Source organism: Mauremys reevesii, linkage group 7, assembly GCF_016161935.1.
Source record: "Mauremys reevesii isolate NIE-2019 linkage group 7, ASM1616193v1, whole genome shotgun sequence".
Classification (NCBI taxonomy): domain Eukaryota; kingdom Metazoa; phylum Chordata; order Testudines; family Geoemydidae; genus Mauremys; species Mauremys reevesii.
This window is the reverse complement of record NC_052629.1, coordinates 69,382,045-69,408,455: the sequence shown is the minus strand read 5'-3', so window position 1 is coordinate 69,408,455 and position 26,411 is coordinate 69,382,045. Positions and strand designations below refer to the sequence as shown.

Genomic DNA, 26,411 nt, shown 5'->3' with positions numbered 1-26,411 from the left:
AATGGCCTAAAACTGATCTCAAAGTGGTCTGTCATCCAGAGCTCTTGGTAGCCATTTGCAGTGTGCTGACTGGTTGAATGACATTGACGTTGTTGTTTCCAACTACCAGGTTATTTTAGCGCAGCTGAAAATACATTAACTTCCTAACACCTTTTTTTATGTAAGCAAGAACTCTTCACAACGGGGGGATGATGATGATTAATATTTATATTGCAGTACCATCTAGAGGACTCCGGACAAGGTCTCACTCGTGCTAGGCATAGTGCAAATAGTGACAGTTCCTGCCTAAAAGAGCATAGAATCTCAGGCTGGAAATGTGAAGTGGCCTCACTGGCCAGAGTTGGATGAGGAGTGAGTTTGTGAGCTTATCTCCATTAGCTTGTGTCCACAATATGATAGTTTGAGAACATCTGGCCTAAAAACTCATTTTCACTGTTGCTGATTTCACTCAGATTGAATAATGAAAATAGAATAGCATGTTGTGAAGTAGATTTTTAGAACACTAGCTTTAATAATTTAAAGTGTTACCACCAGAATAAGCATTTTTTAAAAAAGATGTGCTTTTAACTTGTCTCCCTTCAGAAAGAAATGCAAGGCTTGAAATCCAGACATCACATGAAATGCTAGTCAAATAACATGGCAGCTACTGAAAGTACTTGCCCGTGAACCACATTTTTATATTGAATTTTCAGTAATTAACATAGCTTTTCAATTTGAAATGACAGGTTCACTTCCTTTTCCATGTGTCATCTTCTATATCGGGGTAGGCAACCTATAGCATGTGTGCCGAAGGCTGTGATTTTTAGTGGCACTCACTGCTCAGGTCCAGGCCACCGGTCCGGGGGGCTCTGCATTTTAATTTATTTTTAAATGAAGCTTCTTAAACATTTAAAAAACCTTATTTACTTTACATACAACAATAGTTTAGTTATTTATTATAGACTTATAGAAAGAGATCTTCTAAAAACATTAAAATGTATTACTGGCACGCTAAACCTTAAATTAGTGAATAAATGAAGACTCGGCACATCACTTCTGAAAGGTTGCCGACCCCTGTTCTACATTTTGTTACCTTCCCATTTTTGTCCTCTGTTCAGTCTGTTTATCTTTCCCATTTGCTTTGCTCCCTCGCTATACTTTTCTTGAAGACTACCAAATAGCTCAGGATTAAACAAAGACTGTGAATGGCTTGCCAATTACAGAACCAGTTTCTCCTCCCTTGGTTTTCACACCCCAACTGCTAGAAGGGGCCCTCCTCCCCCTGATTGAACTAACCTCGTATATTCTCTTGCTTCTTTTTTTTGCATATATACTGCTGCCCTGGGAAATTTTCCACCACTTGCATCCGGAGAAGGGTATATTCACCCACTGCTCATGCTGCTGCTGTTAGTCTAGTAGCCACAGGATTCTTTGTTGCTTTTACCAAATAGCTGAAAAAAACGTTCTTTTTGAAGTGAGCCATATTGCTAGTGCCAATGGGGATTTTTGAATGGGACTGAGTGAGCTTGGAAGTACAGAGGTGGGGTTAGTTATTATCTTTACTTGTAATATTGTATTCTTGTATTTGTGAAATTACCAACTAAATATACTAATGCACTTTTAAAATTGCTTATGGGCTCTGGAAATGTTCCTAACACAAGATAGCCTTTGGGAATGACTGTTAACGTCAGTTTGCTGCTGCTGCTTCATGAGTCCTCACTTAACCTCTTCAAATAAAGAAACTATTAACAAGCATATCTTAATCTATTTGTGGATAAAGTAGTAATACGATGATCTACAATTTTTGTTATTTCTGTGTTTGAGGGAGAATGGAGAAGCAGAGACATTTGTTTAGGTACCTCAGTGCTTACTTTAAGTGTGCTGCTCACATTACCTGCCAGAGGATGCACAACCAGTAGGAATTTCAAGCTCTGGAAATATGCATTCCCTTCCCCTTCATCTGCTTAATTTATGTTTTAGCTAGACCTATCATTAATATGTGATTAACATATTATTTTAATTTCTACAGATGATGTAATGCAGACCACATACTGTGAAATTGACTTGGACAAAGCAAAGAGAGATGCATTTGTATATGCTATCAAAAATCACTATTGGTATCAGATGTATATTGATGATTTGCCAATATGGGGTAAGTGCTATATATGTGCTATAATTTAAATACTTACATCATATTTGTCAGTCGTTGAGTGACTGAGTATTGTGCTGAGAGGATTAATGAGATCACTGTACTTACTGATTAAGCTTCCTTAAGGGAAACTGACAGCCAACATGCATCTGTGTAGCTTAATAATAATAGGAATATAAAAGAGGGTGTTAAAGGATTGATAACTTTATTGAGGGAACATTTGTGAGTGACTTGTGTTGTTGAGTTTCAGTTACTTAAAAACAATGAAAAGCTGTTTTGTCAATTTCTTCCCAAAAATATAGCCTTGCTAATGCTGAGTTTTAAGGGCTAAATGCTTCGCTTGGATATGGACGTGCAACTAAGTTATTAGGAGCTGTGTGCCTAACAGGGCCAGAACTTGGTTTGTAGCACTATGCCACTGGGGCTTGGCCCTGCACCACTCAGACTTAGTAAGCCATTTAGTTTTCAGATCACTTTAACTTCGTATTAATAGCCTCTGAGTTTTCTAATTCAGAGCACAATGGCAATTAACATTACCTCTAATGTAGTTAAGGGGCTTTATACAGTATTTGGGTATGTAAAGTGAAATAAATTAACTTTAGTTGCTTTTTGAAATTCTTCAAAAAACTTATCTTGCTTCTTGTCAAGGATAGTAAGCAGTCAAAATTAAGGACAAGAAATGAAGCAAGATTCAGTGTCAGGGATCTGAATTTCTGCATACTTTTTGTTAAGACTCACGTGTAAATGAGGCATCTCCCTTACATTCTTAATACATGAAAATATTAGTGGAGGAGTTGTGCAGGACAGTGCCTTGGTGTGACTCCTCTTGAGTCAATGGCACTAAACCAGGGATGCCTAAATTATCAGTCTGTTCTTTCTGCAGTCTGTCTTGACTCTCTTGGAAGTCCCCCTTCTGAGCAGGGTTTTGTTGGACATTCTTAATTTGGTCTAGAAGTTGTGCTTAAAGCTTGGATCAAAACTCTTCTCCCTATCCAAATGGTGTCCATCTGTGACATCTCAACCTTCCTCGTAACTCCCCCTCTCTCCCCCCCCCCCCCTTATTTATGCCTAATGAGAAGAGGTTTTAGATGCCGCTTGTACACTAGTCGCAAACTTTCCTGCCTGCTAAGTTTTGTGTCCAAGTTTTTCTGCCAATGCAGATTTCCATCTTCTAATTTAGTCAAATTCTGCACGTTTACATAGGCGCTTCAGCTCTCATAGTCTGATTATAGAGAGGAGGAAGTACAAGATGGATCTTGGTGGAGGGAGTGGGAAACCTCAGATCAGTCTAAAGTGATAGAAACAAGGGCTCAGCAGAGTTAGCTGAATGAGAGCTTCTCTCTTGCTGGTTATACCAGGCAACCTAATTTCACAGGTCTTATTATGGAGTTGAGGTAGCTGTGCTCTGTACTTAAAAGAGCAACTGAGTTTCTATTGTAACCTAGATTTTTGGCAGCTCTTCCTTCCCAAGATCCACAAAGAGTCGTATTGGTTTCAAAATTTCCCAGGCTGGGCTTGTGGCCATGTCAGTTTTTTTTCCCCCCTACCAAATTTGAAACAAATTGGACAGAAAGTTTGAGACATGGCACCCTAACAATAGACTTTTTTGGAACATTTATAACTTTTTATTGCCACTTTGAAGCACAAAGAGTCTAGTTTACTGAACTTCCCTAGTTGAGATCTAGTGCAGAGGATCAGAGTTGAGTTGATTTAAACTCTAATTTAAAATATTCTTAACTTTTTAATTAAGAACATAATTATGGCACATCTGCACAGGCAAGCTGTGTTTAGCCCATCAGGAGCTCTTTGGATCAGACTACAGCAGCAGAAAACAATTAGGGTAGAAGGGTTCTTTGTTCCTCAGGTTTCCTAATGCCAGATGGGGCTCTTCCCTATATCTTCTTAGGGTCTACTTATACTCCCAGAAGATCTTGGGAATAAAGTGGCTCTTTCCCTGGAGGATTCCATGGTTGTCTGTCATTCCCTCCCTTCCCCCCCCCCCCCAAAAAAAAAAAAAGACAATCTTATGGAACTGGATATAAGCTCAAGGAAAAAGTGTGTCAAGTGTCACATAAACCTTGTGTTCAGGTGAATTATTTTCTGTCAGAGTTACAAGACAAAGTTTTCTGCCCCTTCCCAGGAGGGACGTGTGTGACTGTAGTTTAATAATAATAATAATTAATAACAAAAAGAGCAAGACACTAGCCAAGATCCCTTTTGATAGTCAATATCCTGCATGATACTGTTCAGCACTCCCTCAGGTGTTCTGCCTGCATCCGTAGCTCCTTCCTAAAGGCTCGTAGCATTATGGATTTGGTCATGATTACTAGCCTCAGGAGTGAAAGCTTAAAATGTGTATTTTTCTGAGCACTTAACATTTCTCTAATAAACCATTAATATTTGCTCAACTGCAACTCTGGTTACTAGTTATTTCTAGTGTAACTCAAAGCTTTTCATGTATGGTTAGTGCCTATCTGATAGGAAATTTAAGAGAGATTAATGACAGCGCAATATGTGACGCAGTGAACTTCTTGGGTGGATGATTATGATTAAATTACTTGTTGCAACGATCCTCCAATACAGCTAATGCAATTCTTATGATATATTGAGAAAATCCTTCATTAACTAAAACACAAGTAAAAATGTTCTTGTTGGAAGTTTGAAAGTTCTTCTTTGAGTGATTGCTCATATCGATTCCAATTAGGTGTGCACACATCTCGAAGAATAACAGTTAAGAGAGGCGAGTAACTGTTTTTTCTGTTCTGGGTGTAGATTCTGAAAGTGTGGATTTAGAAAGTAAATAATCTACTCCAGGATGTGACCTGACTAGAAATGAAATGACAGGTTGTGACTTTGTCAATAACTATGCTACTTCACATTCTATAACATCTTTCATTTTAAATCTCTTAAAGCACTTGGCAGGCATGACAAGATTGTCCAGTGTTTTTAAGGTCCCATTGTGGTAGTGTCTGAGAGGACAGATTAGCATGTACTATCCCAGTTTCCCTTTATCTGTGAAATGGAAACACAGAAAAGTTAATTTGCTTAAGGTCATATAACAACTCTGTGGTAGGCCCCAAATCTCCAGTTCTTTGCTTTAACCACTGGCCCAGGCAGGATCATTTAAATGTGATTCATGAGCTGATAGCTTATTTTCTGGGTTGTGGCTGGTAGAAATCTTATTTTTGGATAATTAAAGAGATAATAAGATAATTCAGTAGGATTTCTGTTATGAAATTATTCCTTTGCCTCCTTTTAGAATTTCAACCCATTTCTCTTGTTTCTCTGCTTGTACTCTAAGAGTATTGGTGTCTGTCAGTTGTGTTCTATGTAAACATCATGAGGAATACACAGACTTTAAAGAACTTGGCATGCTGCTTTCAAACAAGGACTCTTTTATCTTGTCTGGCCAAGCATCATCTGGGGTTCTTGCTTCAACCATCCTACTTTACTTTGTTTCTCATGTACCTGTTGAACCCACTTAACTAGTGTGGCAGTATTTTCTCCTGGTGGAATGTTGTGCACCAGCAGCAGGGCTTTTCTCCTTTTACGTATGTAGACAAAAACACTAGCACAGAAAATACAAATGCTACAAAAGTAGGTTTAAAAATTCAGAATAAGTTTTGGGCAGGAGTATTTTGAGGTATAAGTCCTGATGAGCATGGGAAGGGTGCTGATGAGCATGGCAGCACAGGAGTCTTTGTGGCATGTGTACTATTAAATTCATACACTGCAAGAGGTGCTGCTTTGAAAGCACCATGTGAAGTCAGTCAAAGCAGCCATTATTGCACTCTCCTTGCAACTCTTAGCAGGTTTTTTAAGAGAAGTTGTGGCTGACTTTTCTTGCTACCGATGGCTTCTCAGCTGCTGATGTTATCATTCAAAATTAGATCGTTGAGTAATGTTCCTGGCCCAACAGCACAGTTACATAGGGCTTGTCTACACTACCCACCGGATCAGTGGGCAGTGATCGATCTAGTGGGGATTTATCGTGTCTAGTATAGATGCGATAAATCGACCGCTGAGCACTCTTCGGTTGACTCTCCGCCAGAACGAGAAGCGCAAGCGGAGTTGACGGGAGAGCGCCAGCTGTTGACTTATCGCAATGAAGACACCATGGTAAGTAGATCTCAGGGCTTGGCTACACTTGAGAGTTGCAGCGCTGGTGGAGGCTTTCCAGCGCTGCAACTTAGTAACTGTCCACACCTGCAAGGCACATCCAGTGCTGCAACTCCTGGCTGCAGTGCTGGCTGTACACCTGGTCTGCTTGGGGTATAACGATTGCAGCGCTGGTGCTACAGCGCTGCTCGTCAAGTGTGGCCACACACCAGCGCTGTTATTGGCCTCCAGGGTATTAGGAGATATCCCAGAATGCTTTTAACTAAATTACTCTCTTGTTTTGTTATGATGCCTCTCTTTGTTTTGTTGTGAACGGGGCTCCGGGAGCTGCTTATCTAAAAAGCAAACACAGCTCCTGTTTGCTGTGATCAATCTGTAACTGACTGTGAACAATCAATTGAGATAACCCACTACCTTGCTGTGAATGAGGCAGGCAGGGGGATGAGTGTTTGGTTGAGGAGAGAAACTGCGGGTGGGGGGTGGGAAGGGAGTCCGTTGGAGCAGCTGCTTATTTGGTCTGCAGGCTGTTTGCAGTTAAGAGTAAATGAGGGGGCAGGGAGCTGATACAGTGTCGGCTCCAAAAATCCTCCCCCTCTCTCTCCCTCTCCCCTGCTCCCTGTCGCACTCTACCCCACCCCCCTCTTTTAAAAAGCACGTTGCTGCCACTTGAACACTGGGATAGCTGCCCGTAATGCGGAGCAGTGGGCGCTGTCCGGGGTTCTCTGCTCGGTGTCCCCGTCAGGATCCCTTCTTATGACCCTTTGACCACACTCCTGTCTCTGTTCTTTTATTAGTTGTCCCCCGCAATTAGTGGGTTTCTGCGGCCCTGTGGTACCTCCCCTTAGGCTGGGGGGGGGGGGGTTCCGTTAGCATGGGGCGGGCTTTGCCCGCCCCGTTTTTCCCGGAAACCCAATAGATCACTCCCAACAGCGTTGCAAATGTGGCCACACTGCAGTGCTGGTAGCTGTGAGTGTGGCCACACACCAGCGCTTTCCCTACACAGCTGTACGAAGACAGCTGTAACTCCCAGCGCTGCACACCTGCAAGAGTAGCCAAGCCCTAAGTACATTGACTTTAGCTACGCTATTCGCATAGCTATTCGGGTAGCTGAAGTTGTGTATGTTAGCTCGACCCTATTTGGTAGTGTAGACAAGAGTGCACTAGGATGACAGCTGTTTAGCTGTCTTATCTGTAATCCAGTGAGTATTTGTTGGTTTTGAAGACTCTTCTTGTTGGTTGCTGAAATTACTGATGGAACAGCTTCCAAGTAATGTCTTTTTTTGGGGCTGGTTTTCTAACCTCACTTGAGGTTTTTCTAACAGGCCTCAAACTCTGAATTTAATGTTGTAAACTTGTTTAGTTGTCCAAGTTACAGAATGAACCACTTACTAGATATATACAGTTGCTAAACAAGTGCAAGAAGTTCTGATGACTCAGAATAAAATAAGTTCTGCTTCCAGCTAAAGAGTTTAGGGAAATACAAACCATGCAAGCCAGTGTTGGATCAGGACAAATTCATGAGCTGGAGAAGGACAGGCTATATAAAAGAGTGCTGACTGTGACCAGAGATTTGCAGAAGACCCCTATGTTGATGTTTTACACCAAGCGTGGGCATACTTCGGCTCAGGGGCCACATCTGGCCCTTCAGATGTTTTAATCCAGTCCTCGAGCTCCCGCTGGGGAGCGGGGTCCATGGCTTGCCCCGCTCCACGTGTGCCATGGCTCTGCACGGGTCCCGGAAACAGCGGCATGTCCCCCCTCAGGTTCCTACGCATAGGGGCAGCCAGGGGGCTCTGCACGTTGCCCCAGTCCCAAGCGCTGCCCCTGCAGCTCCCATTGGCCAGTGGGAGCTGCAGGGGCAGCGCCTGCAGGCAGGGCAGCACACAGCCGCTTGGTTGCTCCTCCATGTAGGAGCCAGAGGGGGAGATATGCCGCTGCTTCTGGGAGCTGCTTGAGGTAAGCGCTGCCTGGAGCCTGCACCCCTGACCCCCTCCTGCGCCCCAACCCCCATCCCTGATCCCTCTCCCACCCGCTGAACCCCTCGGTCCCTGCCTGGAGCACCCTCCTGCACCCCCAACCCCTCATCCCTATCCCCACCCCAAAGCCTGCATCCCCAGCCGGAGCCCCTATGCCCCCCCATCCCAGCCCGGGGTCCCCTCCTGCACTCTGAACTTCTCATTTCTGGCTCTACCCCAGAGCCCACACCCCAGCTGGAGCCCTTACCTCCCCCCCCCCCTTACCCCAACCACCAATTTTGTGTGCATTCATGATCCACCATACAATTTCCATACCCAGATATGGCCCTCGAGCCAAAAAGTTTGCCCATCCCTGTTTTACACAGTACTCAGACTGGAGTACCTAGATAAGTTGAATGGAGGACTAGATGCTCAAACTTGAGCTAGAAACACAAGCAATCTAGAAACAATAGGGATAGAAATATTTCTAATATTAGTGAATCTTGTATATATTGACTAAATGTTATGTTGTATGCTGAAAAACGTGTTTTAATTTGATTCTAATATTTATTTGTAACTTCAAATGAATGGTATGCTTTATGCAGACTGTTTATCCCTGCCTGCAGTGTAGCTTCCAGATGAACACTCTGGGCCTCTTTCAATGTAATGGTAAAGGCTAATCTTGGTGGTTGCATTTGTTGGAGCCAGGCCTTGCCTTTTTATATTTAATGGATCAACATAGCACAGATTACCATTATTATAACAGGTATAACTTGTTTGCATCACACACGAAGGCAGCAGGATAGAAGATTCTGGTTCCAGTAATCTTCCTGAAGGCAAAGTGGAACTATCAGAGCTGCAGATCACTCCCTCAGTGTTAGGCTATAATCTGCACCAGAAAATTCACCCATTGCTTACAAGGTTGTCAGCAGTGAGTGTAGTTGAACTGGTGCTGAAAAGTGGCTATCCGCAAGTCTAGACAGGGCTAAATTCAGGAACTTGTTAAGCTCAGGCTTGATCATAGTTTGTGAAACAGTAAGCGTGGTTTGATTTAGGCACTGCTTTAGAGCTGCTTCAGGCTCACTGCTCTCCATAGCACCAAACATTTTCCACAGTTGCTACCAATGGTTCACTTCCTCTACTGGCAGCAATGGCAGGAGCCCAGCATGTTGATGAATCCTTCTCAGAACCTAACAGTACAAACACCAATGACCATCTTGTGTACACTAGCATTTCCATTGTTGCTACCATTAGTGGAGCTGAGCCATTGGTAGTACCAGTGAGGAATTTAAAGGGTAATGTGTGAGAACCTAGATATTAGTGAGTAGTGTCCTGTAAATATCTTGGAGGGTGAGAATTTTCTCTTGGAGTGCTGGGAATGACAGAAACTGGATTTTCAGTAACTGGAACCTGTTAGCATTTTTTAGGGATTCTTTGTGCTGAATCTGCATTCCTGCTATTACCCATCGGCTTTAACATCAGTTCAGCTGGTTTCCGCAAGATGACCACCCTTGGGAGGCCTACTGTAGACTTGCCTGCCTGCATTTTAAGCACCGTATTTTTAACACTATAAAATGTTCCTAGTGTAGACAAGGCCTTGGTGGGTGTTTTTTTTTCTTGGTTCAGCTTGTTACTGTGTCTCCTTAATGGGTTAGCTGAGCCCTACGATGTGCTACTAATAGAAAGCAAGTCTGTTCTGAGGAGTTTGAAGGCGTAGAATCCACATGGCATGGCCTCCTGCTATGAATTCTAGGCAATTTATGCTTTGCTTAGTTGGTGAAGCAGACCACTTTTCTTAACAAGTGTCAAGAAATCTGAGCTCCCATCAAAATGGTCTTCTTTTTATGACTATCCTAATTCTGCTTATGAGCGTGGTAGGAGTTTGCCTGCCAGCATGTTCTAGTCCTTCTGGTTGTCCACCAGGGGAGAGACTATTCGGCCATTGTTGGATTTATCAGTGTGACACACCATCAACACTTGAAGTTACACTTAGGAGGAAAGCTTGAAAGGTCTGGAAATGGAAGAGTGCTCGCTAGATGACATCTAGATAGCTTACAATAACTCTTATATGTAGACAATGAAAAGGCATTGACCTCAAATTACTATTGGAAGGCCTCCATCTGAGTTACTAACATCTAGAAGGTTACCTAATCTTTGTTGCTTTAAACTGAATCCAGGAAAAATTAGATGAGTGCTTTTCTTCAGACTGGCTACAAAGCCATGGCAGATAGTAGATAGACTGAATTGGCTCTGTGGCATGCAGTCTCCTTGACTGGATGAAGTGGTGTGTTAACATACTCCTTCAAGAGGTGGTTGATCTGAATATCCTTTTAGCTGTTTAGAGATCCAGAGTGTCATGGCTTTGGGCAACGCCAGCAGAGCAGAGGTCAGGCTGAGTAGCATAGCCACAAATCAGCAAATGTTCTTCCTACACGGTGTACGTGAGGCAACACTGAACAGAGGAGCTTGAATGAGACATGAAGAAAAATACTATCTTGAAAAATAAAGGGCATAGATAACCTTCAAGTGCTGTTTCTTCACACATCTGTTCCTTTGGGGAAACCCTTTCCATTGCCTTTCACCTGCTTGCTTCTTTTTAGACGTCTTCCTATATGTTTGCACACTTTGGATGCTACTATTATAAGAGGTAGAAGTTCTCGATTCTGAATCTTGCTTTCTTTATGAAAAAATGTTTTTGTACATGGCTCTTCACCACAGTTTGTAGCTGCCAAAGGCATCCTGTTTGTTTGAGGTGTTATGAAGAACCTGAAGTATGTGTCTTGAAGTTATTCTTAGGAGGGAAGGTATGTGTTCCATGGCTGAGGCCCATGTACTCAATGGCAACCTGAACCTAACTTTTATGGTAGAGTCCCTGGATTCTGTGGAAGTCTTGTGTGACAGAGCAGAAATGTTGCAGCAGCTACATGAAAATCAAGAAATTTGTAACAAATAATGAAAATCAATAATGCAATCAGCCCAGTGGCCCTAGTGGTGTCTGATCACCTCTCTACCTGGAGTTGAGGAGCACTTCTAGAATTAGGATAGGATCATGTGTAGCAAAATAGTTAAGTGTTTGTATTTTGCTTTGTCACTCAGGAAATGGAGATGAATGGGGCCATGAAAGATCTTGCCAGTGTCCATCGGCAAAAGTAGAGCAGTCAGGACCTTTTGTTTCTGACAAACAGCAGAAAAATTTGAGTGAAAATGAGGACGCAAGGTGTGGGGGAGTGTGATGAGGCAGAAGTGGCAATAATGAATGTGGGATATAGAATGAATGTGAAGTGGGTCATAGAAGAGGAAAGAGTGAGTGAATGAAAGTGTAGATGGAACAAGGGAGAGGAGAAAGTAAGGGGGGGAGAGATTGGAATTAAAGTTTTGTTCATAAACTTTATACTGGCACTCAGATGAAAAGATAGAAGGAACATTGATACAACTGTGTCTTGCACTACTAATATGGTCCTTGTTATCTGCACCTGTACATTTACTGTCTGCTGGTCTAGCAAATCAGTTGCTTGAAGGTGCTACACTATCAAACACACTAGCTCAAAAACAAGGAAGACTTAAATGTATGTCCTGATTTTTTCTTTTGTTATGTTAATTTAGCTACCAAGGTTATTTTTGTAGTGTGCCATAGTACACCTCTACCCCGATATAACGCTGTCCTCGGGAGCCAAAAAATCTTAAGGTAATTGGTATATCTCCAATTATTACCTATCTCCTAGAACTGGAAGGGACCTTGAAAGGTCATCAAGTCCAGCCCCCTGCCTTCACTAGCAGGACCAATTTTTGCCCCAGATCCCTAAGTGGCCCCTCAAGGATTGAACTCTCAACCCTGGGTTTAGTAGGCCAATGCTTAAACCACTGAGCTATCCGTCCCCCCCTCCCTTACTGCATTATAGGTGAAACTGTGTTATATCAAACTTGCTTTGATCCACCTGAGTGTGAACACCCCGCCCCCCGAAGCACTGCTTTACCACTTAATATCCGAATTCGTGTTATATCGGGTCGCATTATATCGGGGTAGAGGTGTATATCAAATGTTCATGAAATGAGTCACACAATACTCTTGAAAAATGCTTTTAATTGCGTGTTGTGTCTTATACAATACTTGTTTCTTCTACAGGTATTGTTGGTGAAGCAGATGAAAATGGGGAAGACTATTATCTTTGGACCTACAAAAAACTTGAAATTGGTTTTAATGGAAATAGAATTGTGGATGTGAATCTGACAAGTGAAGGAAAGGTCAAATTGGTTCCAAATACCAAAATCCAAATGTCATATTCAGTAAGTAATGCAGGAATATACAGGGGATAAGAAATTCTGCAGAGTATAGTACGTTAGGAATAGTTACTCACATATCCAAAATTGAAAATTGATGTCTGTTTTTTACAGGGAAAGCTTGACATAAGTGAAGATGCATCTTTTCCATAACTTTCTGTTTGTAGAATTACATCTTAAATGCTGATATAATGCATTTAAAACAACTAACTGAAGCACATGAACAGGGTGGCTTTAATGTGGGTTCATGGTTCAGTTGCACCCACAGAAATCATGAAACTAGGGGTGTAAAACCAGGCAAACATTCATTTCCCCCGGAGCTGTGTGGAGGGAGGGGGTGGCCTGGGGGAGGGAGGAGTATTGGAGAGCGAACCCATCCCACACTCACCGCTCAGCAGCTGCTCCTGTTCCACGGGGCTGTGTGTTGTGACCTGATGCACAGGATTGCAGTCCCACTCACTGAAATTTGGTGTGCATATATTGGTCTTTTCCTATGTCATGTTTCACGCCTAATGACACTAGCATACTTGGAATTAAATTTCAAATCTACAAGTAACTTTCGTATCTAGTTCACAGGTTTCAGTTTGTCCCAGGGCAGTTTACAATAATGAGTAGTTGAATGACCTATGTGACAGATGATAATGGTATCTCAGTCCGGTTTCTAGTGCAGAGCAAGGTTCCCTGGGCAAACGGGCCATGGTCTGATCAGCTTCTGCTGTGCAGAAGTGCTTTGTCACCAGGAGGCATCTCTCTCCTGCTTGGGAGGAGAGAGTTCCCACAGCTGCCAATGCTGTTGCTGGCATTGGGAAGAAGCTTGGCATGAAGGTCTCAGTATGCACCTACCAATGATTGAGGAGAGGGGAAAGCACCCCAGGGCCTCCTGGATGTAGCGAAAAAGAGTATTGAAAGTAAAAGCAGTTTAATGTGTTGGTTTATTTAACGAACTGTATGCTAACAGTACATACACGCGCACGTGTTTGCTTGCTTGCTTATGTGTACCTTCCACTACACTGCTTTACTTTGACAGTCTCACATTTACACTTAAAGTACTTTGTTATTAACACTAACACATCTGCCTAATGTATTAGATTTTCTTAACATAATGGATTTTTTCTTTGGAGAATTTAGCTGCCAACCTGTGGCAAATCTCTGAGCATGTCCAAAATGCTTTTTTTCAAAAGCTTGTAATATGACTAAATTTGAGTGCATTTTCAAGGGGCTGGGGAAAGGCATGTCCCTCAGTCTGGGGCAACTCTTGCCAAACGTAAGTCCTTGCTCCAACACAGAGGTACTAGAGCTTCTGCATGAAACTGTTTTTTAAGAATTTTAACTTGGCAAAGGGTCTTTCCTTAATAACCTTATTCCAAGAAAAACTGAACCGTTTCAGCAAAAACTTTCCAGAAACATTTAGTTTGAGGCAGACTCCCAGGCATGAGAACGGCAGCCTGAACAGTTACTTTGTCAAAGTGACAAGTAACCAAAAACAGGACTTGAAATGGAAAGTGTAAGGCGCTTATAACAATTGAAAAAAGAACCATTGTTGAGGACTAAGGCTATGTCTACACTTATGCCATTACAGTGGTGCACAGCTGCAGCACTGCAGCTGCACCGTTATAGCACTTCAGTGTAGACACTTACTATGGTGACAGGAGGGGTACTTCCGTCACTGTAGTTAATCCACCGCCCCTACAGGCATGCGGTAGCTAGGCCAATGGAAGAATTCTTTTGTCAATATAGTGCTGTCTACTCTGGGGGTTAGGTTGGTTTAACGATGTCGCTCAAGGGTGTAGATTTTTTCGTACCACTGAGCAACGCAGCTGGGTCGACCTAACTCTTTAATGTGGACCTGCCCTACGGGTACCTAAGACTAATCATCTTCCTTGTTCCTAGATGTGCTTTCTCAGATGAGGGTTGGAGTAGTTTTGCAGGGCAGCATGGTGAAGTATGCATTGCTGTTGCTTATGCTTTCCTGTTCTGTAGATTTCAGTCCTTAGAGGCTGTCAGCCCAGCTCCTTTTGCTATCTCATAAATTCATTTTTAAACTGAAGAAAAAAGTCTGAAATGGACAGTTTCTATATCCCTGTGGATTTATGGCTGAGCAAGTATTGTGGGCTTTTCAAGTATAAATCTTTTCTCTCTCTCTCTCCAGGTGAAATGGAAAAAATCAGATGTGAAGTTTGAAGATCGATTTGACAAGTACCTTGACCCATCTTTCTTTCAACACAGAGTATGTAGTTCTAAAACAGCCATACAAAACTTCCTTTGAAATGTACTCTGGTTCAGAAAGGCCAGTGGAACAGTTCTCCACGCTGCTCCAATTGCTTCTGTTGTAGTGATAAAGGAGAGGTAAAATGTTTTGGAGGTGGCTTTGTGCCTTTTGAGAAGGGTGCAGATAAAATACTTAAAAATGTAAAAATGGCTCAATCCAGTTGATTTTATTTTTAACATGAGGCTACTTGTGGAATAGCAGTCTTCATGGGAAAACTTTTCTCTGCAGCACCCGGTAAGTTAAGAAGGCAGCATGTATGAATTCTTACAAACAGTTACTCAAGTGTAAAAGATGCCAGAGATGCAGTAGGGAGCACACATTATGCTGCTTCATGAGAAAATGCTGTATAGAGGCTTTCTGACTGCTTCAGTCTATCTGAAATTGTCCCAGTAGCCTTCTTATTCTGCTCCCCTGCTATACTTGTGTCCCGCTCCCATCCCCTCTCCTAGCAGAGTACAGTAAACAATTGTTCCGCCTTGATATGTCCTAAGCAGCATTGATGTTATGCTCACAACAAAAGAAGGTAAATCGTGCCGAATCAGTATTGCTGTGGACCTATCAGTTGCCCACTGTATTTACTGGTTGTGTTTTTGTTTTGAATTGGGGAAAAAACAACAATCCCTTTGATTTAGACAGGTAAGCTGCACTTTTCATTGAAGCAGACAGGCAGCAGCTCAAATTATGGTACTGAATTCCCCTAAAGCCTTTCACTGCCATTGATCCATTTGGGATTTCAGGGTGGAGTTGGAGTAGAATTTGGATGGGGTTTTTAAAGATCAGCAGCTTACTGACTGCTGTAGCAATCGTCCTCTGCCTCTTTTCCACTTTGTATGAACTTGTGAAATGATTGCAGCAATATGGAAATATTAATAACTGAAAATCTCCAGTGTCACTTTGATAAGGCAAAATGGCTCTTCTTTCCCATGTTAATAATGAGAACAGTTAATGGACAGTGGAACAGTTTCACAGACTGCTGAAAGTGCTAACAGCACAGTGAACAGGTGTGGGGGAAGTGTACATTTTTCATGCTAAATCCTGATTTATTGTTCTCGGGTAGAGAATTAGGCAGTGCTAGAACAAGAGATGAGCTCAAACTGAAGTCCCTGGTCTCTGGGGAAGTTCATATCTTGAGCTGAACTTGGGGTGGGCACATCTCTAGTTAAAACTACTTACAAGCACTCTGTACATAGCTCTTCTTCTGGTAAGACAGATGTTAGTTACTAGCTGATTGTCAATGTGTTTTTCAATTTTGAACAGGGAGATAGATGTATGTTGGGTCCCTTACGTGCAAAATATGACACTTCTTTTCAAGTTATACATTTTCTCAGGGAATGTTCTTATGATTTTAAAGTAGTCCCTGCAATACTAAATTCCAAAGTTGGTAGCAACTATGATAAATGTCATATCTGGTTTATGTGTGGGATTTTTTTGAATGGCATTTTTGAGGTAGGTTAGAATTATTCAGCATTGGAAGGATATTTTAAATGTTAGTTACTCCAAGAGCTAATAACTTTCATTGTACATTGTGCCACACTTTTGACCTGACCTACAAACTACTTTGCCATGATTTCATCTCCTGTAGTAACAGATGTAGGAATGATTCCCATGGTCAAGCTCAACTTTTTCCTTAGGTCTTGCAAAATTCAGTCCCATTCAGATTACTATTCCTAGTCTGATGCGTGACATTGCAGCATGAGCTATGCTGGTAATGTTTTTTACAATAGAATCATTCTGGAGTGAAGAGGTAGCAGACAGTTAAATAGCATGACCTGACGAAGAGCGCTGTGTTAGTTTGAAAGCTGCTCTCTCTCTCTCCAAGAGAAGTTGGTCCAATAAAATATATTATCTCACCCATTTTGTCTCAAGGAAATAGCATGTTACTTTATGATGTGGTTTTGCAGCATTGATTGTTTTGTCTCAAATGGAAACAAAATATTGCAACTGCAACTGTGGTATAGCTTAAAACTGCTAGTGGTACCTGGCCTGTCTGCTATTTAATAGGATGGCTCGAGGTTCCAGTAAAGTGCCTATTGGGATTTCAGATCAGAATGGGAATCTTCTGGACTGAATGCCTTTGGTTGTAAAAAGGAAAATGTCGAGATTTAACTATTAATGTTCTGTAGCAGCTTAGTTTGACTAATGGACACATTCATCATGTGTTGCGGAAGATGATGAAAACCAAAATTTTGCAAGCTATATTTAATAGGATTTGTGCAAGCTTTAGATAATTCATTGCTACTTAGCACAATAGTTTGTACTGACTTATTGGGCACTAATACGTACCTACAGTACTTAAAATTGAGTCTTTTTTTCTTGTAGATTCACTGGTTTTCAATTTTCAATTCCTTCATGATGGTCATCTTTCTGGTGGGTTTAGTGTCTATGATATTAATGAGAACATTGCGAAAAGATTATGCACGATATAGCAAAGAAGAAGAAATGGATGATATGGTAAGACTTGCACTAAGTTCTTAGAAATTTTAGTAAGATGTACTCCTTTTTCTGGTGTTTATTTCATTGGCGCTTATGAATAGTTTTCTTCACCAAAATAGAAAATAAATTGAAATTTGTCTAGAAAATTTGTCTAGGAAGTGGTCAGGGAATTCTCTCCAGAAGAGAATGGCTTTCAGATTTTCCAAATAGAGCAACATAATTTCCTGTTACAAGAATTGGTTGCTGGCTGATGAGGACTGAATTAGGAAACCTAAAGCTGTTGGGACAGACTGCACAGAGGATTGGTGATGAGACAATAGCCTTTCACTTCTAGGTTGCAGCTTTGAATTCTGCTTAGGGTTGTAGTAGCTGAGAGTTCATAAACTCTGCTGCTTATGAAATGTTTGGTCCACCCAGTTCAGGTGCTAGTCGCTATTTGTTCACATTACCATGGCTGGCACTAGCTGGCACATTCCAAAAACTGACTGAGTATGGAAACTGAACTCCCCTCTGGCCCTGCTAGAGCTGGTCCCTCCAACGCATGTGTGAGGCACGTTGGTAGGGTATTGTGGAACAAATGCATTACCATGACTCTTGATATATATCCTCTTGTGTGGATAAGTTGGGCTTCGGTCCCAGAGCTTTCAAGCAGCCATATTCCACAAGTGCCAATTTCACACATGCTAGCTTAAAAAAAAAAAAATAATAATTAAAACAAACAAAAAATCCTCCCTATTGGCCCCCTGTGCTTCAGAAGCCTGTGTAAACCCCTAAAGACTGACATTTGTGGGTTGGGGAAGTAAAACCATTCTGAATGGATTTAGCTTTCTACTAGTGACTTTCATTGTGCATTTTATGTTTGTTCTTCATGGAGTATTTGTCCTGTAGAGTTAATTTATCTAGCTTTAAGGATTCCGTTAGGGCAGACTTTAATTCATACCTAGCATCTTGTTTTTCTCACTTGTTATTACTTGGCAATGGTATTTATAACCAAACTATATTTCTATACACAGGACAGAGATCTGGGTGATGAATATGGGTGGAAACAGGTCCATGGCGATGTTTTTAGACCATCCAGTCATCCTTTAATATTTTCATCGCTTATTGGCTCTGGTTGCCAAATCTTTGCAGTTTCTTTCATAGTTATCATTGTTGCAATGATAGAGGATTTATACACAGAGTAAGTATGTTAATGACGTAGCTCACTCTTTCACGTCTGAAAGTTCTTGAGACTTTTTGTAAAAATGAAGCTGGTTATGAATTCTATGTACAGTTTCAATTAAACATAAAACAGTATTTTTCTAATGTTCAGAGATGACTAGCAAATGTTTTTTTTATAGAAATTGATTTTGTTGCTACTATATGACTTAACAAAGAAGGCCTAAAAGCTTTTAAGTTTTTCTCATTTCTTGTTATATCTTAGAAGTATCAAAAATTAAGTCTGGTCTTCCCTGGTTTTGCTAGTGGACTTTGTGGGAAGTAAAAAGTCTCAGGATATTTTTTGAGGTGTCACATTTAACTGAAGTGAGATGCCGAATCTTTAAGGAAGTATTACTCCTGTAGAGTTTTACACATGTGCTTAACTTCACATTCTGTGAGCAGTGCCTTTGACTTCAGTGGGACTATGCACATTACATAAAGTAAAGCACGTGCATAAGTCTCCACAGAACCAAAGTTCCCAATTCTAAGTTTCTTGGGGTAGAGACTCTCGTCAATTTGTGTGTGCAATACATAGAACAGTACAGTCCTGATTGGAGCCTGTACAAATATTTAGGAATGGTCATTGGTGTTAAATACTCATCTAAAACATAAAAATGTGAACCAACTTAAACTCACTGTTGCGTAGCTATCACCTTGACCATGTTGCTTGCGGGGACGGCTGCCTTTTCCCCAACCCTTCATCTGTTTGCCCTTTTAGATTGTCTGCTGGGACTGGACTAGCTTTCTCTGTTTTGGAAAGCAGTTAGTATCTTTTGGGTGCTGCAACAACATAAACAATTTTACCAACTATTAGCAGGTTTTTTAAACAGTGACTAAACTTTCTCCCTCTCAGTTCAGCTTTATCCTCAGTTGCAGGTCATCTGTAACTATCTGTATTTGCCACTAGAGGGAACCCGGCTTCCAGATTTAGCTGCCTTGTTTTCACTTACCCTGTAACACTTTTAAAATCCTGTTGCCTACTGTGCTTTTCTTGGTTTTACAGTGATTGTCCTCGTGGTGTAGATAGCTGAAGAGGAAATTAAAATACAATTCTAAGTGTTTTAGAATGTCAGCATTTTTTGGACAGGACCATGCCTACTTTCATGTTTGGAATGTTTGCACATTGTGGTGCTATTAGAAACTCACACTAATAGTGATATCAGATGCATGTAAAACATGTGAGAGGGGAAAAAAACTGAACTCATATACTTGCATATGCTTACCCGTCCTCTTCCGTGCAGATGCTCTGTGCACAATGAGGTCGCAGTCTGGTTCTCAGAGCACAATTGAGCATTTACTAAGCCGTGATCCAAAAATGGACCTGTAGTAGGAAAATGGTGTGAGCTGAAAAGTGTGATATACCATACTACTTTAAATGGAGTGATCATTTTATGTACTCTGCAGTGCCATAAAATACCCCGTAAACCTTCTCCGGGCACTCACCATTTTTCACCTGAGAACAAGTGGTTGGCATTTGGTCACATCAGCTGTTAATATTGGATTGTGTGGCAGGAAAGCTTTAGTATTAGGGCTCTTCTGGCATATAAGTCAAAATAGTGGATAAAAATATCTGCATGGTATTTCAAATTAGAATTCATTGAATGCATTGGAGTAATTCTGGACTACAGTAACATCACTTGAAGCAGAATTTGGGCCTGTAGTTTTACATAGTCATCTTTACTTGAACCAGTTTAAAAGCAGGCTATCACAATTGGCATCTGTTAACCAATTTTAAAACAGAAATATGGAACTTATTTTTAAGACGCATATAGGCTCTCATGTAGGTTAACATTCTGACTTTTTTCTATGCAGCAGGTATATTTGCTTAATTTCAGACCGCCACCAAACAGTAGTGAGAGTTTCTAACAGAATGACTCTGACAATACAGTGGTCTGGCTGAAATTTTGCTGTTGGTTACCGCCTCAGCGTGGTCAGCTTTTATTGAAGGAAACACTGTTCTATTAATGAGCAGTGCTTGAGTCTGCTTTTGTTACAACCCGGTCAAGGAAATTGTTCTGAGGCTACCTTTTGTGGCTTAGTGTCAGAGCCTTCTTTGCCCTTAAATGATCAAAGGATGGACCAAAACAAGTATGGTTCTGTATTTGTTATATTGATGAGAGGATGACTTGAAAAGCTACTGAACTCTTCTGCTTCAATTTGACACCTTCACTCTGAAGTTGAGCTCCCAGCGCAATTCTGTGGCCAAAAGGACTAATATGATGATCGTTGGATGCGTAAACCAAGTAATCTTGAGTTGGAGTGGGGAGGTTATATTACCTCTGTATATGGTACAGATGTGACTGCTACTGTAATACTGCATGTCCAATTCTGATTGCTTCAATTCAAGAAGAATGTTGGTAAATTGGAGAGGATTCAGAGAAGAGCCACAAGCATTGTTAAAGGACTGGAAAACATGCCTTACAGTGATAGACTCAAGGAGCACTGTCCATTTAGTTTAACGAAGAGAAGGTGAAGGTGTGACTTGATCAGTCTGTAGGTGCCTACATGGTCAGCAGAAATATGACAGAGGCCTCTTCAATCTAGCAGACAAAGGTATAACAAGAGCCAATGGCTGGAAGTTAAAGCTAGACAAATTCAGATTGGATATAGGATGCAATTTTTTAACAGTGAGGGTAATCAACCATTAGAATGATTTTCCAAGGGTCATGGTGGATTTTCCATCCCTGGCAAATTTTAAATCAAGTTTGGATGTTTTTCTGAAAGATGTGCTCTAGTTCAAACAGGAATAAATAGCAGGTCAAACTAGATGATCACAATGGTCCCTTTTGTCTTTATACTCTAAGAGCCCTGTTGTGTGCCTAATGGGGTTTTAATACAGCATTTGCAATTTTTGAATGTTTTTCCATAGTGTTCTCTAAGTTGAAAACGTCAATTTTTTTTCCATTTATAAATTATTGGATTCTAATAGATGACAGTAAAATCACATGTTTAGGACTTGTGAGAACCAATGAGCAAATGTACACTAGGTGACTCTTCTTCTAGTTTTAATGTTTTACTAACAGTAGTTCTTCAGGTGGTGTTCCAATAGGTGCTCCACATCAGGATGCGCTCAGCCTGTGCACTCATAGACTTTAAGGTCAGAAGGGACCATTATGATCATCTAGTCTGACCTCCTGCACAAAGCAGGCCACAGAATCTCACCCATCCACTCCTGTAACAAACCCCTAACCTATGTCTGAGTTATTGAAGTCCTCAAATTGTGGTTTGAAGACCTCAAGCTGCAGAGAATCCTCCAGCAAGTGACCCGTGCCCCATGCTGCAGAGGAAGGCGAAAAACCTCCAGGGCCTCTGCCAATCTGCCCTGGAGGAAAATTCCTTCCCGACCCCAAATATGGCGATCGTTACACCCTGAGCATGTGGGCAAGACTCACCAGCCAGCACTCAGGAAAGAATTCTCTGTAGTAACTCAGATCCCACCCCATCTAACATCCCATCACAGACCACTGGGCATACTTACCTGCTGATAATCATAGATCAGTTGCCAAATTAATTGCCAAAATTAGGCTATCCCATCATACCATCCCCTCCATAAACTTATCAAGCTTAGTCTTAAAGCCAGATATGTCTCTTGCCCCTACTACTCCCCTTGGAAGGCTGTTCCAGAACTTCACTTCTCTAATGGTTAGAAACCTTCGTCTAATTTCAAGTCTAAACTTCCTAGTGTCCAGTTTATATCCATTTGTTCTTGTGTCCACATTGGTACTAAGCTTAAATAATTCCTCTCCCTCCCTAATATTTATTCCTCTGGTATATTTATAAAGAGCAATCATATCTCCCCTCAGCCTTCTTTTGGTTAGGCTAAACAAGCCAAGCTCTTTGAGTCTCCTTTCATAAGATAGGTTTTCCATTCCTCGGATCATCCTATTAGCCCTTCTTTGTACCTGTTCCAGTTTGAATTCATACTCTTTGTCGGAGATTTTTGTTAGCATTATCAGCAGCTCTGTGCTTGCACCCTAGATATCCTTGTGCTCCAATACAAGGATATATAGAGTGGGGGTGGACCCACTGCCACTCCAGTCCCTTCTCAACCACCAGCGGCTCGAGATGGAGTGTTGCGGTGTCCATTAGCTAGCCAAGCAGCTTGCTATCTCTATTTCTTTTTTTCTTTAGGTATCTTTACATTTTTTTTGTTTTTTGTTATTTAGCCCAGTTTCTGCCAAGTGGGGATACCTTTTCCTCTTTTCTTCTTTATGTGCCCGATCTGGGCTTTTTGTCCTTGGGCCTTGATGTGTGGCCTTGAGCGTGAGTTATGCTCGGGATTCAAACCCTGCCAGACCTGCCATAGGTCTTTTCCCCACAGGAAGAGATATTCAAGCTGCTTCTGCTGCCTGTGAGAGACTCACCTCCCATCCAGATGTAAGATCTGCTAGTCACCTACTTTGGATCCAGTTGCTCAGAACCCTGGTAACAGTCCCTGCTGTGGCAGTTATCAAAGGTCCTGGGGGTCCTCTACAACCACTCAGACCCTTAAAGAAGAAAAGACCCAATTCTCCAGAACTAGATAAGGAAGGGGACAGTCACCCTATTGGTCTGGGTCTCAGGAGATCTCACGTCCTGGTATGGGTGCCACTGAGGCTCTTATCCCCTCTGGTATCCAGACCATGGCACCAGCTAAGAAGACTACACTGTATACCAAGAAGCAGTCAGATAGACAATCCACAGCAGCACTGGCATCAGCGCCAGAGTCCGTGCCGTCAAAACACATGGACACAGAGCCAAGCCAAAACTTGTTTTCAGTACCATTTTCTGCATCTAGCCAAGAAGGAGGCACTGATAGCACGTCAGCACTGTCTCCAGTACATTCTGACACACTAACTCCTGAGGACCCCATCCGAAGTCCCTGGTACCGTTCAGGCTCCTATTCCATGAGGACTTTTGAATTCTGGAAGAACCTGAATCACCATTGCTGAGAGTTATAGAGATGCTTTGTTGGCACCAATTCACCTCCTGGAGCCTACTTGCCCTCTGATCCTACCATGTTCAACAGTGACTTGTTCTCTGCTACCCACACAGTCACCAGTTCCAAACTCTTTGAGTACCAAGACACATTTCCAGCGAGTATCGACACATCTTCTGGCACTATCTCACCAGCCAGTTAAGCATTGAACTCTGGTATTCATGCAGTTACAGGACTCTTTCTTGCCTCATATTGGCTTGGCCACTGGAACTGACACCACTTGCACCTCCAGTGGACATGGGTGATACCTCGTCCAGTTCTCAGGTGCTTATATAAGGGTTTTCCACCTTTCCTCCAACCTCCCTCCCTCCCTTGAGGTACACCCTAAGGAGGAGTATCTCATGAGGAGATAGACCCAGCAACCTTGGACTCCTACCACCTTCCCTTATGCCCCACAACAGTGTGCTTATGGATCCCCTGGGCCCCATATGACAGCCAGTTCTGCATGGTCCCATCTCGTAAAAGGGCACGCCAGGAGCAACAGCATCACCCTTGTGTCTTGCTCCACAGGAGTACCTTGCAAAGGAGCAGGAGCCAGTGAGGAGGAAGAAACATAACCTTTGCATAAATCCTTCTGCTCACCAGGTGAAACTGTCATGCCTCCTCCACCTGCTGGCATTTCCAGATCAACTGTGAGGGGATGCTTAACAATGAGGCGTTCAGAGAGAGATGTCTTTACTTGGGGTAATCCAGATCTGACAACAATTCTGCTTAGGGGGAAAGCTGCAATTCTATGGATGATTCCTTGGCCTTACATATTGCTAAACACTTATCTCCTGATTCTTTTAATGTTCAAGGTGCTAAACAAATTGAAAAAGGAGAAAATATTAGCTGTCCTCATAGCACAGTTGTAGTTGAGACGGGGCTTGTTCCCAAGCGTGGTTGGCATGCCTCTTTAACTGCCTCACCATCTTCCCATGACAGCGAAATGTCTTCACCCAAGAGTTGAGATCCATAACCCTCCCCAATCTCCCAATAGTTCAGCTCAGGATGTGGGTGCCAGATAGTTCTCTGCTATAGAAAAAGCTTGCTCTCCAGAGATACAAACAGTACTGTATAATAGCAGAAAACCATGACAAGGAAAACTTATCTACAGAGGTGGAAATGCATCTAGCCTGGAAGCAGCTTCTGATCTGTACCTCCTCTCAAGTCCTGTCTGTCATACATTCTTGGGTATCTGCTGACCTTAAAAACCAGAGTCTTATTGCTGAGCTCCATTAAGGTTCACCTAGCTGCCACCACAGCTTTTCAGCCCCCATCAAGGGAGTTTTCAGTCTTCACCCACCCGATCACTACGAGCTATATCAAAGGCCTGTTCAACCTCTTCCATCCTGTCAAGGAGGCAGCTCCACTGTGGGACCTCAATTTAGTCCCCAGTGTGCTGAGAGAACCCCCATTTGAACCTGTGGGGAACTGTTCCCTCCTTCATTTGTCCCTCAATTCCACATTCTTACAGCCATCACCTTGGCCCGGGGGGGGGGGGTAGGGGAGCTTCGGGTCCTCACTGCTGACCCATCGTATGTGGTGTTCTATCATGATCAGGTGATGCTACATCTACACCCTTGCTTCCTACCTAAAGTTTCTTCAGACTTCCACATTAATCAAGAGATTCACCTACTGGTGATTTATCCCAAGCCTCACACTTTAAGAGAAGAAATGAGCCTCCATTCTCTGGACATAAAAAGAGCTCTTGCCATTTACCTCAATAGTACTAGGCTCTTTGGGGCTCCCCATAGCTTTTCATCTCAATTGCAGAATGAAACAAAGGACATCCAATTTCCAACCCAAGATTGTCCCAGTGGGTTGTAGAATGCATCTTAACCTGTAATGAAGCCTCAGGGGTTCTCCCCTCTGCAAGGGTGATTAACTATTTCACCAGGGCTCAATCTACCACTGTAGCCCTACTGAAAAACATACTTGTCTCAGACATCTGCAGGGCAGCCTCCTGGTCTTTTGTGCATGCTTTTTCCCAGCACTATGCACAATGGTCTGGTACTTGCTTCCAGAGCTGATGCGACTTTCATGAACATTGTTGTATGGTCCATACCAAATCTGCAGCCTCGGCACCCTCTTCTGTAGTTGGGGCTGCTGCTCGGTTATCTCCTGATTTGGAACACTCCTTGGAGAAGGAGAGGTTACTTATCTTGCACAGTAACTGGAGTTCTTCAAGATGTCCTCCGCTATGGGTGCTCCACTACCTGACCTCTTTCCCCTCTGCCTCGGAGTCCACTGGATTTCCGTGGCTGAGAAGGAACTGAAGTGGCGGTGGGTCCACCCTCCCCTATAGCCGTATACTAGAGCACGAGGCTAACAAGAGTACAACCCTGGACCCTCAGACACTGCTGTTGAAAATCTCTGATCAAAAATGTGGACACATCAGGACATGGAGTACCCATAGGGATACATCTTGAGCAAATCCAGTTCCTGTACAATATAAGTAACTCTCCTTCCCCTTTATCTGCAGATATATCATACATTAATTCAAGTCTTCCCACTAAGCATTGACACTAGAAATGTTTTGAGCAATATGCTGTATTATTACAATGGGTACACATGTTATATACACCTCTACCCTGCTATAACGCAACCCGATATAACATGGGTTAGAATATAGTATGGTAGCAGTGGGGCTCTGGCGGCGCTTTAAAGGGTTCGGGGCTTCGGCTGCTGCGGGGAGCCCCGGGCCCTTTAAATCCCACTGGAGCCCTGCTGACGCTACCCCAAAGCTGCAGCAGCAAGGCTCACCGGCGATTTTAAAGGGCCCGGGCTCCCCACAGCAGCTGGAGCCCGGAGCTCTTTAAATTACTGCCAGAGCCCTGCTACCGCTATCCCGGGGCTGCGGCAGCGGGACTCACCGGCTATTTAAAGGGTCTGGGGCTCCGGCTGCTGCGGGGAGCCCCAGGCCCTTTAAATCACTGCTGGAGCCCTGCCGCTGCTACCCCAATATAACGGGGATTCAGCTATAATGCGGTAGGGATTTTTGGCTCTCCACGACCGCGTTATAGTGGGGTAGAGGTGTAGTTCAGTTCTTATAACATAGGGCTTATAAAA

General features: G+C 42.6%; 1 protein-coding gene across 1 annotated transcript in view; it reads left to right on the top strand.

Annotated features, from left to right (window-relative positions):
* Nucleotides 1-26,411, top strand: part of TM9SF3 (transmembrane 9 superfamily member 3) — a 91,979-nt gene that overhangs the window by 30,505 nt on the left and 35,063 nt on the right. The window contains exons 3-7 of the mRNA XM_039480864.1: nt 2,009-2,131; nt 12,326-12,486; nt 14,630-14,707; nt 17,069-17,200; nt 18,196-18,362. Coding sequence (XP_039336798.1) covers nt 2,009-2,131; nt 12,326-12,486; nt 14,630-14,707; nt 17,069-17,200; nt 18,196-18,362 — 661 coding nt within the window. The remainder of the gene's footprint in view (nt 1-2,008; nt 2,132-12,325; nt 12,487-14,629; nt 14,708-17,068; nt 17,201-18,195; nt 18,363-26,411) is intronic.